The sequence below is a fragment of the Anneissia japonica genome, unplaced genomic scaffold (assembly GCF_011630105.1).
Source record: "Anneissia japonica isolate Jap-2015-1 unplaced genomic scaffold, ASM1163010v1 scaffold287960_len3192837_cov198, whole genome shotgun sequence".
NCBI lineage: Eukaryota > Metazoa > Echinodermata > Crinoidea > Comatulida > Comatulidae > Anneissia > Anneissia japonica.
In genome coordinates, this window is record NW_022712725.1 from 526,981 (window position 1) to 541,552 (window position 14,572).

Genomic DNA, 14,572 nt, shown 5'->3' on the forward strand with positions numbered 1-14,572 from the left:
ACTCAAGACTAGTCTTATGATTTGGTATTTTGCTCTCATACATGATTTTGTATTTGTAAAGTTAAAGCACTTGCCGGATACTCCACTCTTTATATTTGTATACTGAGATAAAAAAACACTACCCACATTATTTATCATCATGCCTATCACTAGCTTTGCCCACAGTTTCCTAGATTCTATATTTGAGTGATAATAATCATGTCTGAGCTATACATCTCAGCAGGTTCTTTACTAGGCCTATATACTATGCACTTCTTGCCTGTACAGTGTTAGAAAACAATTTGTTTGAGCCTCGTTAATTCCGTTTTATATACACACTTGCATGTATATTTTTCTTTTACTCTGAAATTATATTATTAGAATCGATTACAGTTTTTAACATGATCATTGAATGATATATTTTCTGTAACTGAAAGTTCATTATACTACATTAAGAGACCTGCCAAGCATATAGGCATTTAGTTCAAAAGTCACACAAAATTATTGTCCTGGATCCCGTCTACATTTTTAAAATGTTGTAGGAGTCATGCATTTCTTAAGTTAAATAGGTTCATACACACAACAAGAGTGGAACTGCAAAATAAAGGAAAAGTTTGCCTAGAACCACAAGTTTTTCAATTGCTTTATCTCCCCTGCACCTATTCAGCACAATAAGTACAAAAAGTTAAAACTGGTTACTGGAAAGCCACAATTTGGGGTGCTTTGCCTTTCTTATAAGGTCGTTGCAAGGTCATTTTGGAGCAAAATTTGAACCTCGGCCTGAGGTGCAGTGGCGTATCTAGAAGTTTTGAAATGGGGGTGCGAAGGTGAAGTCGGAGCCTCGATGTTCAGTTGAAGGGTGCTAACTCGCAAAATAAGGTGATTTTAGGTGATTTTTAACTACTGTACTTGCAAGTGATTTTGGGGGGGGGGCCCCCCCACGCATCCCTAGATATGCCAATGCTGAGGTGGTGTACTCCTCCCGCCCGTAACTATCCCATAATTGATTTACCCGAACTTGGCAGGTCTACATTAATATTACATGTAAATCAATTACTTTCCAACTAAAGCCAATAATTACTGTAAATTCAGAGTGTGAAAATCTCCAATATTACTCTGCGTAGGAAATATATTTCAATAAAAGAGCATACATAAACATACCTGTTTATTTCATGAAAAATACTTAAGAACAGCATCTTAACTAAAGTTTGCAACATTACTACTGCCTAAAATACAGCTCAAACTAATCTCAAATTATGATGCTGAGTAGGCTAAAGATAATTCTTCTATTAGTCATATTCTCCAAATAGTGGAATAAGGCTTTACCAAAGTAAATAAATCTTTTTCTTCTTTTTTTCAACCAAAAAAATATATATAATTTTAAATTTCTACTTTTGTTTAAATCGGATCATGATTCCTTTGAAATTCCTGGTCGTAGTTCATCCAGAAGTGGGTCCAAAAACAAGGAGCCATCGGTGGAGGATTCTGTCGTCAAGGAGATGGACTGTGATGAGATTGATGTGTCTGTGGAGGAGGTAGGTCTTGAGGATGACTCCCTACTACTGCTACGTCCATCACTGGTTCCAGCTACACTCATCACTTCTGACGAATCCTATTACATAAAAATATTTTTTACTTAATCTCTCATCAAAATTACATAGAGAAGAATTAGTTTGAAGCAAAAAATAAGCAATTTGCACTAGATGGTTAGATTGTGCTTTACATAGTAGAGTAATTATATATTTATACATGTAGCACACATTAATAAATTAATTTAAAAAGATTACTTTAGATTCTTGAGAGGCCATTGTTAAATCATCTTCAGCATCATTTTCATCATCGTCATCTTCTTCATCATCCTCATCCTCGTCATCTTCATCATCATCGTCATCATCCATCAGGTAAGGATGCTGTAAGGCATCAGATGCGATTATCCTTGCATTCTGGTCAAACTGCAGCATTTGCTGAGGAAAAGAGCATACTAACTATGATAATTAGTATATGGATATTAAGAGTAGTAGTGATACTAATGCTGATCTGCCCCCTATGAAAAGTAGTTTCAGAATTAGTGTGTCAGTTCCCAGAAACTAATATATAGAAATTGATATTTGTTAGGTCAATAGGCTTGTTACATTTGTAACCTAGGAACAATGTAATTTTAAACAATATACTGTACAGTGGCGGATCCAGGAATTTGAATAGAGGGGACCCAGAGGGGGACCTTCACAGACAAAGAGTCTATACTACCTCAGCCCCATGGTTGAGGTAAGAAAATTTATGATTATGGCACCTCTAGATAGCAAGAAATGGCACTCTTAGAATCAAAATTTAAATAGAATTTTTTTTTCTTCAATTTCTTTTATATTTTGAAAAATCTAGGGGTGGGGTTGGGCCCCGGGCCGGCTGAGCAACCCTTGAATCCGTCTTTTTATATAAAGCTAGCTGTGTTCTGTATAGATTGTATTTCACTATAATTACCACAAACAAAGCAACATTCAAACTCCAAAATAAGTGTTGGTCCCATGCTATAAATTACCAATTTAAACATAAAATATTATTAATCTCAAATATTTTAGATTAAAGACCTATCAGTACATAAAGAAAAGTGTAACATGTTAGTCATACCTCAAGTAAGTCCAGACCATCTCTACAGATCTCGGGTACCAGATCCTCCAGAGGTCTTCGAACACAGCCCGCAAAAGAGCTCCACGGTAAGCTACTGTCAGGCCATTTATCCACAGGGGGCAGGCCTATCACACTACATGCAAGATTCCATGTAAAAATGTTATATCACATATTGATATAGGTAACTGTTTACCAAGTACAGCCCAAAATGAGAATTCAAAAATTTTATGTTCTAAACCTCAGTAATAATGTTCACTATCTCACTTGATTATTTCATTTTTAAGTAAGCTCCATTATCTTTCAGTCAAAAATATTTTCCTAAACAACAAAGAGATGCATAATCAATAATGTTCTTATATTCTGGGCATAAATCCTTAAATAGGCAGAAAATTTAAGAACTTTATAGTAAAAGTTTGCAAAATCAACAAAAACTTATTTGCTTCAATTTGTAGCTAATTAGAAGTTGATAACTCTTACAAATATGTGAGAAATTAAAAGTTTTAATCAAACAACTTTGTTTAAAGATTTTTACCACATTTAATCTTTAATACCCTATTCTTGATAGCCGGCAGGCCCATTTCAATACATGGAAGGATAGGAAATGGTTGTTACACCCTTATCAGATATGGCAATCCGTCACCTTACAACAGGCAGCCAATCAGCCCCAACGAGACATGCATTTCCCTCCATCTCACCTAATTAATTATATCCTACTGCACACACACATGCCCACACAAAAACTAAACTAGTTTTTGTTATCTGTGCCAAATATTTAACCTCTTAAATTTTAATCTCCATCTCTCTACAAGACCTTTCATTCAAAACTATCCCTTTTTTGCCTAACATTACAGATCCAATTTATTAACTGCATAACAAAAATATAGGCATAATATGTACAAATAAGTAAGCGTTTCAACAACCCAAAGTGGAGGTGAAGGTCTGAAATCGGGAAATCAGGATGGGGAACTCCTCTGAATAAGTATAGATCGATTCCCTGTCCTCTGATACCACACTATAATTTGCGATAACCATAGTTATTGTGAATGCAGTTTTTTTTGTCCAAAAGCAACATTTTCACTATACTAAACCAAAAAATCTCCCTGCGTCATGGCTTCCCTTTAATCTCTTTCCTGTTGTTAAAAATGCAACAATAACACTGATAAGTTCTTGAATAATTCTTACATTCCTCTTTTGACCCATTCAATATGTAAATATTTTGTTAAAATTACATTGGTATGTCGTTGTACTTTAAGTTTCTGCGTCTAATTGTTACAGAATGGACTTTTGATATATTAGACATACAGATTTTCATGTAATTCAAATAAAATTTTATGCTATATTACTTACTCAAAAATTTTACACAACTGGTCAACTTCAGATTCTCCACGGAACAGTGGTCTAAAAAAGTTTAAAAAAGCAGATATCAAATAAACCTGATGGTCTTATGTCCATTTGTATCTGTGCGCAAAAAAAAACAAACTTGGTACACTATTTAGCAAATAGTATCCGGTTGTTTTTAGATGTATTGACTCACTTCTCTTTATGTCCATTTATAATATATATATTATATATATTTCCTCATGGTGAAAGCGATTGCCGCTTTATTTAGTTCTAGCAATATTTGGTCCATGTGGGTTAAGACAATTATTATGAAATGATTTAACAACAGGAAGCAACACATGTGAATGAAAGGCACACAGATCTTGTAAAAAAGTCTTGCCTAAGGTGGGCCTCAAGACAAGTATTGTAATATAAAAGTTATACTGAGAGGTGTTGGTAACTTGATTGATGGATTGTTTGAATGATGGACTGATTGACAAGCTGTCAATTCTATTCTTTATTACCCATCAAATAATTAATGGGAGTTTTGTAATCATTAGTTCTGGAAATTTTAAGTATACACGGGCAGTAAAACTCAATAACACATTCTAAATATAGACAATAAATTATGGGCAAAAGGCAGATGTCTACATTTTGTTCAGCTCACTGATGAGTTTTAATGAATGGTTATTAATTAACCAATCAATTCTTATTCATATTTTTTATTGCCAATCAATTACACGGTTAAATTCTTATAATTGATTATATACATTATTATTATTTTAATTTAATTTATACTTTCTTATATCTAAAATTGATATAGTGTTTAAAATGTTTTATATAATATTCTAAGCATAAACTATTCCAATTTTATATGGCTCAATTTAGCACCAAAGAAGATTGTGGGGGGGGGGGGGTTCCCTTTAAGCTATAGTATCAATTTTAGTTTTTGGCTTCCAATGCAACTGCTAGCAACACCCTGGTGGGAGCTAGATTCATAACACAAAACACAATTTAATTATTATATAAAAGCTATAAAGAAAAATACATACTTTCTTCGGAATAATTCAGCAAATATGCAACCTACACTCCATATGTCTAGTGGTGTGGCGTAGATTGCCTGCAGTAGGACCTCTGGTGCTCTATACCATAATGTTACAACCTGGTGAAAGATAATACATCTGATTTTCAAACTCTGATTTAATTTAAGGACATGAGCACAACACAGAAATTTTTAAATAATGTACAAAGACATGACAAGGTGTGAATTTTGGCTAGTAAAAAAAAGAATACTTTACAAATAGTTGACTTTTTATTTCATTTACAGATCCATTATATACACCAACAGCTTAACATGTTACCTGAAGGGCAAGGTAATCAGTGTAATCAGTGTAAAAGGAAAATATGGGCAATGGCAGCTCTAAGACAATTAAACATGCTACAAGGTCAATACCACACTGTCCCACACCACATTGTCCCACAATGTACAAAGCCTTTATGTACATAATTATGCATATACTGTATGTATGTAGGACTAACATCTTAACATCTTGTCTGAAGGGCATAGTAATTGGAGTAAAGGAAAGGACACACTATATTAGATTGGCCAAGGTTAGGTTTTAAACCAGGAAACAAAAACTGTGCCACTCTGCTTGTGTATTTTCAGGTATTGAACCTAAGACTGTGGCATTGGAAACTGAGCACCAAACCGCGCTTCCATTTTCTAAGACTCAGTGGAAAATGTAATATAGTTCATGTAAATCTGGATTTATAATCAACATAGATCATTTTGTTTATATTATACACTTTAATACCACCTATAAAATATGGTCTGAATCCGTCAATGTCATATTAAAGTTTAGGATGTACTTTCTACGCAAAGTGCATTAATGTTAAACAGCAAAAATATGAATCAAACTCAATGGTAATATTATACCAAGCATTAAGTAACATTTACTACCATAAGTAAATCACCAATCTTGGATGCAATCATAGCTACTGCTACCATCATAAATATCAAATCTGCTATGTAAAAACCGGCTGGGAAATTTTTACTATGTTACAGATATATCCAAACAAAGGAAATTAGACTCAGCTGAGGTAAAGTGATTTATTACAAAGAGAACAAAGACAGGGAACTCTTTCCTCACAGGAGATCTAAAGAAAACAGTTTGCTATGAAATCAAAACTAAGTGTAAGGAAGCTATTGATGTGATAATAGGTGTACATCCAGGAGGATGAACATACTTCCTTGATTGTGGTTACATTTAATGAACATCCATCATTAGGAATACAATTATTAATCTACATAAACATGATATCATAACATAACATCAGGAGTAGAATTATGAAAATTGTCTTAAGGCATTAACATACTTCCTTTCATTGTAGCTACAAGGACAATCTTGCTACTCTGTATGCATCTAGTATTTTTTCTTAATTATAATAATAGCAGTGTCTCATGAACTGTCCTGGTATTCTCTGGTTGGCTCGCATTCCAAAAATATGTATTCACTAACAATTAGAATAAAAGTAGGGGCAGTGTGGTGCAGTGGTTGCAGTGCTACTTCTCAACATTGATATCAGGGGTTCAATCCCTCACTATGCATTTTGCTTGTGTCCTTGGGAAAGGCAATTTACCTGCACTTGTTTCTCTCCACCCAGGAGTACAAATTCCTAGAGGAATTGTTAGCATGAAGCATTAAGTTTAACATACAGTATTATTAAATGAACTATGAAATTTAACTTGCACCGATTTGTAAGAAAGTTGCTTTAGTAAATTAAATTGGATAAATATGATGCTTTTATACAGCGAAACACAAGTGTATGTTAGGCAACACACACTGTATAGGCAGTTGCTGCTACGGGTTGTTCTCAACAACAATCGCTAGCACTGCAACTTATGGTCAAAAGACTGGTGTGTTTGGCTAGCACTCGCACATTAGGCAGACAAATTCGTTGACAAACCCAGTACATGCACCAAGCATTTAAAACGTAATACAATAACACATTCTCTAAATAACTTTGATAGACCTTCCTAGCATAATCCCTCTCCCTTGATATTTTCATAGACAGATTTTGTCTAAAAATACTGCAATAATTTTTTATAAAAGCAAGGTGGACATTTTCAGCCAGTGTTTGACAAAAACACATTTTACGAAGCATACGTTCTTTAAAAAAGTCCTAGGACAATGGTGAAATAGTGCCTTCAACATAAAACATATAGAAGCATCTATAAATAGGAAGTTTTTAGTATTATTTTCGAAAGCTTTTCGTACTCATGAACTTGGAGTATAGAGTATAGAGTGAGAATGATTGGGTGGTGAAAGGTTATCAAACAAGTATATAAAAACTACAACCACAAGAATTTCAATATGATGTAAAGTTTATCTTCGCAAATATACCAATAGGCTAGTCACATTCAGTGTTTAAAGGTTGGAGTGGCCTTTCATTGGGGAGACCAGTAGAGGAATGAGTGAGATATATACTGCATATTCTTGAGTGGGATATGGAGGAATTCAGTCTCTGCAATGGGGTGGGACTCAATTCCTTCAATGGGTTCTGGAGGGAACCCCATTCTCTACAGATCAGTTTAGAGTAGCAACGGTGGATACAAGGGTGAAGGCCATCTGCCACCTGAATTTTAAAAGGAAATTATATTCAAATTCAAGTTTAAGTGTGCTATTTCTGGGCTACCTAGGTGCCACAGTCTTTTTAATACCTCAACTCCACCCCCCCCCCCTCTTATTCTGCATTCCTGGATCTGTAAATTCAATCCTCTAAAGCAAGCAAGGTAGAGAGTAAGATATCAAGGAATCTATAATCCCTGAAGTCACAAACTTACCACAGATGTCAATGCAATATTTTGGGTATATACCCTTGCTAGTCCAAAGTCAGCTAGCTTCAACTCTCCTTTATTGGTTACCAACACATTCTGTGGCTTGATGTCACGGTGTACAATTCGGTTGCTATGAAGAAAATCTAAGCCACACAAAAGCTGACGCATAAGATACTAAAAAAAAAAGTTAAAAAATTTAGTATTGTAAATATCATTCACATGAAGACAAAACATACAAAATAATGGTAAGAAATATATATTAGGTATTAAGTTTATTACCAATGCCAGTGGATGTATAAGACTATATAATAGGCTTTTTGGGAGTTTGAGTCATAAATAATTATAGAAATTGCTGAGAATGAAAACTCAGGAGCAATAAATTGGGGAAAATGCATATTAATAATCATTATATAAATAGAACAAAATCATATATGAAAAGAACCAACGTGTAGACAAGTTTTTGCGGGAATTACTCCAGCTTATTGTATTTGCGAACTCCTGTGAGGCCACTTGGGAGAGTAGAACTTTTGTATTCCTATAACAACTCTGAAGAAAGCAATGAATGAATGAAGAATATATGAATGACTGACTGACTGAATGAATAATGATCTTAACATATTTAAATTTCTTTAAAGCCCAAAGCTTCTACTTTCCACCACAGGGGTATTGTAAAACAGCCCTGTGTTTATTTTAAAGCATTTTCTTCTTTTACTTTGATCTAAGAAAGAGTTTCTATATTCTATTTCCCCATTTTATAAAGGTTTCTCTAAAAAAGAATTAAGTCAACTCCCATATTGCCCATAATACAAATTTGTCCTACCTAAAAATAGATGGTATAGAGAATGTCATTGGGATAGAGGGGAAGTGAGAACAAAGAGAAATCGGCAAGTGATAGATTGACCAGACTTGGTCCTTTCATAGGTATTTCCAAAGGGGATAAACCAACTACAAAGAATACTCAAATGTAGGGCCAGCATCCCACTTAGCAGAATATCATGATCACAGGAACTGCAAGCTGGACCATTAGAGATTGTTGAATTTATCTAACCTAACCCCTGATACGATCAGTCCTGATAGGCTATTTCCTGGCGTTAATATTGTCTTTGTTAAGAACCGACCAATTAGGTAATCTGTTACATGAGCACCATCTTTGTTATCTTTTGGAGGAAATTCACAATAGGAAATGTTGGATAAAGTTATAAGATGAAACAGGTCATTATAAAACAATCAAATAATATTTCATATTTTATGATGCAGAAGTATGATGTCACCTGCTTTGCCTCAATCTTTAATTCTGAAATTTTTACTTCAAGAGTTAAAAACATTGTTATCAAATCTAATTCAATTTGCTGCTTCTTAATAGTCCATTCCTTTTGTTCAGATATAACAGTGCTTTAAAACATAATTATCCAAAAATACAGTTCAGCAGAAAAAGGGCCAAAAAAAACCCCCATGGTTAACACACGTTTTTTTTTTAGAGTTGGCATGTTGCTAATCCATGTTTTTATAATTTCCAGCTGCAGCAACATTGGTAACTCGGGTTTAGACTCCACATTATTGCCAAAACTTATTGTTCTTGTCAAGTAAAATGTATTCTACTTGAAATACATTTTACTTATGTATAATATTATAAGTGAAATTAACTTTACTTTAAGCCTACAAAATAGAAATAGATTCATACCTTGATTTTTTCCGGGCTCAAGCCTGGAGGTGGACAGTTCTCGATGTAAGATGCAAGATCCTGGTCTATGTGTTCAAATACCAACGTCAGTTTCCTGTCTGTATTAGTAGTCTCACCATGAAGAACATCGAGCAACCTAAGAGAGATTAAAGCCATATACATTGTTATCTATTCTCTAGATCATTTCATCATTTTGTGGTTAAATTCTTGGAGGGGTGGGATGGGATTGGGAATTGGGATATTAAAATAACTAATTGTGCCAAGGTTAATGACCATTTACAATAAAAACATTGAAGTACCCCTGTTTATTTAAAAAATGCCAGGCCTGAAACCAGATGGTTTTAACTGTCATTTCCCCCAATCCGCACAGACCATAAGCAAAATGAACACTACACACACTTTAACCATGCTTTAACAAAAAAAAAAATTATGAAAAATGTAGTACTTAAAAATAAGAAAAACTGAAATTAACACATTGGGATGGAATACTAGTAATTCTTGATTTATCTCTTGCCAACAAATTATTTATAGTCCTTTGTCATGGATGGCATAACATTATGAAGGAAACGGCAGACTGGCATACCTTACCAGAACAAGCAATATTGGCCAAGGCTGCCGTTTTCATTCATTCCCATAGGCGAATGAAGCCAAGCCTTAGTCTAGCCTAGCCTTGCACTATTCATTCCACAAGTCAATTACCTCCTATGGTATTTAGCTAGAGAATAGGCAGACTATCCCATATGGAAAATAGAAAAATCAGCTGATAAGAATTATGAATAGTATTTGAGAAATTAAATGATTTGAAAACCTGCCCAGAATTACATTCATTGTACTGTACTTGGGTTTGAACATCCTAGATGTGTGCATAGATTTATGATGTCCCATATTATCAATAACAATAATGAAATAAATATGGTAATAATGACAATAATTAATAATTACAATAATAAAGTGTAAAATAGGTTGTAAAATAAACTCCATTTTCATCATATCATTGGCAATAAAGATGTCCTATCACAGTTCTATCAGGATGAAATACAGCAATTATCTTCACATTTCAAGACATTTTACAAAATAACAAGCATGAACAAAACAATCAAAATTTTTTAAGTCGCTGTCGTCTAGAGCTCAAAAGGAGCGGAGTTGGATTCATCCAGCAACGCAGTGAGTGCTCAGCTATACACCACTTGAATGACTGTGGCTATTCTGCAACCTCTGAGTACAGAGAACCACTTTTGATAATTGCCTTTATTAACTGAATTTTGAGTCATAGAAGCAATACTGAGCTTTTGTAAAGTAGTTCTAAAATCTTTTCCCGAGGCAATAATTAAAAGAAAAATTAAATATCCTACTGTATCTGGAAAGTACATTTTCTTGATGCAACAATGCAAGTCTTAAAATTACTGTATTTCATTTACTAAAGTACCTATTCACAATATAAATCTAAGCTAAACCACTCTGTCTTCAAAGAGTCAACTACCACACTAGGAGAAAATGGTGCAGAGGGGGTGGACTCCCCCACCCCAAGTTTCAAAGGTTCACTTTTTAAAAACCTATTTATTTCATCAGTCTCTAGTTGGAAGAAGTCCTTTCCGGGAGATCTGCAGTGGCGGGTTGGGGGGGGGGGGGGCAGACTTTCACAGATGGAGGGTGTAGGCCCACTATGGTTGGAGCTGAGGTCAGAAAAGTTTATGATTACAGCACCTCTAGATAGCTGGAAATGGCCCTCTCAGTCTTAAATTTGAATATAATTTTCTTTTTTACACCATTTTGTAATAATTTTGAAATATTTAGGGGCCCTGGCTGGCTTTTCTCTCCCTCGAATCTGCCACTGATCTGGTTAATGAACTTTCTTAAGTTTTTGCTGCATAAAGTGATACCCCTCGGTGCTGACTTACATGAGAAAATTGATAATAAAGCAGTGAAACCATGCAAAATTATGAATTTGCAGAGATAGGTTAAATTCCGGGAGATTCTTGCTTGCGGGAGATTTCAGGGAGTCTCTCCTGTGAGTTCCAGGAGACTCCCGCAAGTTCTGGGAGACTTGGGACCCCTGTTTCATTAAAATCATTCCAATTATCACAATACATTGCATTTCATTTGCCAGCTCTTCTAACTATTGAATAACAGTGGTACAAAATTTGTTTGAAGTTGATTAGCTCTGGTAATTGCAGACTGATTTAGGTCTACAAATGTAATGGATATAAAATATTATTTCTTCAGGTCTACAACAAACACCCAAAAGAATGAAAATTTAAATAGAATTTTCATTGATTATGGGTTTCAAAAATCCATTAAATAAGACCCTCAAAAAAACACCCCCAGCCAAAGACTTGCTTTGATCACAAAACATACCCCCACCCACAATCGAAAATCCTGCCTATGGGCCTGTGTGCTGCATGCTGGAAGATATCTGGTGCAAACTACAAACTTTCCCCAGCATAAAAGGCTTTCAGAAAACAAAAACTCTAAATAAAAAACACCACCAGTGCAATAGATCCTTTGTGTATTGTATAAACATGTAAACTAAACCAAGATTTCTTAATGCTGACTGGCCTAATTTGCATGTTAGATCCAAAGGCACATTAGTACTCTTTATTAGTCCCAACAGTGGTCTAGTGTTATGCCTACATTTTAAAGAATATACTTAGATTTTAAAGAAGCAACATATAGGAAGGAAAAGTCTAAAATTCGATAGTGATAAAAACCACTATACAAAGCTGAAGCCAAACACCAGAGAAAAAACATTTTTTTTCATTAAGTTTTATTTGTGAGGAAATGGCAGCGTTGGCACCAAAATTTGCCGACGAGGGGTCCGATGTGTCCTACGCAGGGGTTCGAACCAAAGGGTTGATGAAGCCTCGGTCAACGGCCTGTAATAAAAAAACATTTTGTAGGGTTCATAGGGAAAGTTTTTATAGCTTAGTATATACAAAATGTGCTTTTAGACCACAATATTAGGGATTGGCAATCAAAATAACGTATAAATTCCCACTTTTTTTATATCTTGTTCCACAACAAAATCTCAATAACGGTAATTTGAAATAGAATTAAAATTTCAATTCAAATGGTCTAATAGTGAACCTGTCAGCACAAAAAATTGTATAGTAATTTAAAAAGAAAAGTTTTTTCTCTCTTTTTATCAGAACCACTTCCACAATATCACCCCATAAAAATAATAATTTTCCTAGAAACTTAAATAAATATAGGACACTTATCAGTACAAACTGATCTGACCCTGAGTGATGGAAAAAGGTGCCCTCAATTATTTGAATTTGTATTAGTCATTGAGATGCTTTTGGTAGAATCATTTTTGCTAAATTCTAAAAATACAATTAAATTTTTTCCCCATTTTCTGTTCTCTTCTGAAGATCATTCAAAAATTACTTTCGCTAAAAAACGTAAAAAATACTTATCACTAATATTAAAATGGTGCGTAAATGAAATACATTCATTAAATGGCCATAAATAATTTTTGTGGCATAATTAATTGTTTCTGCATAAATTACGGCTGAAATATAAACAATTAGTCCCTAAAAGGACTCTACATGAATACAAAAGAACAATGTATCAAGTAGCTTTAAATTTCCGATATACAATTTAGCTAAGCCCAGTATTTTGAAAATGAACACCAAGTTTTTAAACGAGTGAATCTACAGGTCAAAGCCTCGAGCACATTCTTCACATAACTTTGTCTGAGCTATAGCCTCTTCATCTCTAGATCAATATAATATCAAAGGGCAAATGCCAGACCACAAAGGCATGGGAACAAATCCTGTTCACACTCATTAGCATGCAACATATACCACATTACAACATACATCGTTAAAACCAATTTGCTTGCTTGAATACCTAAATAAAAAGACATGCTTTGGTGGTGGTTGGTGTGAGGATGGAAACCTACATACTATATTCATTACAGGCAAAGACACTACAAATTTGTCATGATGAGGAACAAGGGTGCCCTCAAGACCCCTCTGGAAATAAATCCTGTGTTGGGATTTAGAGGGTTATCCCAGATATCAACAATGACGACTTGCTTGTTTTCTCTTTTTTTGTTTCTCTGTTTTTGTTGTTCCGATTTTGTGATGTTGTTCTGTTGATATCGAATAAATCAAATCAAATCAAGTATCTTGTTACTTCATCCACTGCTCTGTGGTTTTAAATAGAAATCTACTTAATTCATCTTCTTGTCATTAATATTGAGTGACCCAATTACAAAAAGTTGAATCAACTGGGTGATGAAACGAATATGTAAACACAAACCAATGAACACCAAAAATTTTTTCTATATTTATATTTGGAACATGAAAAGGGAATTTTTCCAAGTTTCATGTTTTACACTTAACCCTTTTTCTCCCAGAAAAAAGATTACAATACCTGTAACTGTCTTACAATACTTTTTGTGTTTGTGATCCATATCTATGAATCATATTTGTCAATTGTTATGTACAATGTAATTAACATGACAGTAAATACAATTTATGATTATTCTTCTATTTAATCTATAGTTGAATGTTATTTCATTTTTTTGAATTTTAATGGAAAATGAACACACACATTTCATATTTTACACTTTTATATACTAGTTCTAAATCACTGAGCTTTAAAACATTTATTTGGCTTAATTTCATTTCTATTTTATATTTATGAATCATATAATCAACAATAATTCAGACCTAAGGCACCATCAAAATATTATAACAATTTTGTAACAACATTTTTACTGTATGATATGATAATTGCAGAACAATCAATTCATATAGCATTTGGCGGCTACTCCTATCTATATGAGATATCCAGATGAATTTCTTTCAAGATACTTCTAAACTGTTGATGGATTATCGTTTAATTGACGCTTAATAAATACTTATATTATTATTATTAAGATACAGTGGCGTATCTAGGAATCTTGAATGGGGGGGGGGCTGATGGGGGCACGAAGGTGAAGTGGGGACTTGATTATTAGGCGAGGAGGTGCTAACTTGCAAAATAAGGTGATTTGAGGTGATTTTTAACCACTAGAGTGATTTTCCCCCCTCCCCAACCCCTAGATATGTCACTGTTAAATATGATATACTTTGAATAGGAGGATCCGTATGGCGATTATTGAAGGTTAAGACCATTGC

General features: G+C 34.2%; 1 protein-coding gene across 3 annotated transcripts in view; it reads right to left on the reverse strand.

Annotated features, from left to right (window-relative positions):
* Nucleotides 1-6: 6 nt before the first annotated feature.
* The window catches only part of LOC117108070 (cyclin-dependent kinase 4-like), a 35,194-nt gene continuing 20,628 nt past the window's right edge, over nucleotides 7-14,572 (reverse strand). For all 3 annotated transcript variants that reach the window (XM_033249939.1, XM_033249937.1, XM_033249938.1), the window contains 7 exons: nucleotides 9,444-9,579; nucleotides 7,769-7,936; nucleotides 4,977-5,086; nucleotides 3,952-4,002; nucleotides 2,605-2,737; nucleotides 1,767-1,943; nucleotides 7-1,591 (listed from right to left, as the gene is read on the reverse strand). In XM_033249939.1, the coding sequence (XP_033105830.1) occupies nucleotides 1,388-1,591; nucleotides 1,767-1,943; nucleotides 2,605-2,737; nucleotides 3,952-4,002; nucleotides 4,977-5,086; nucleotides 7,769-7,936; nucleotides 9,444-9,579 (979 nt within the window). In that variant the 3' untranslated portion in view covers nucleotides 7-1,387. The remainder of the gene's footprint in view (nucleotides 1,592-1,766; nucleotides 1,944-2,604; nucleotides 2,738-3,951; nucleotides 4,003-4,976; nucleotides 5,087-7,768; nucleotides 7,937-9,443; nucleotides 9,580-14,572) is intronic.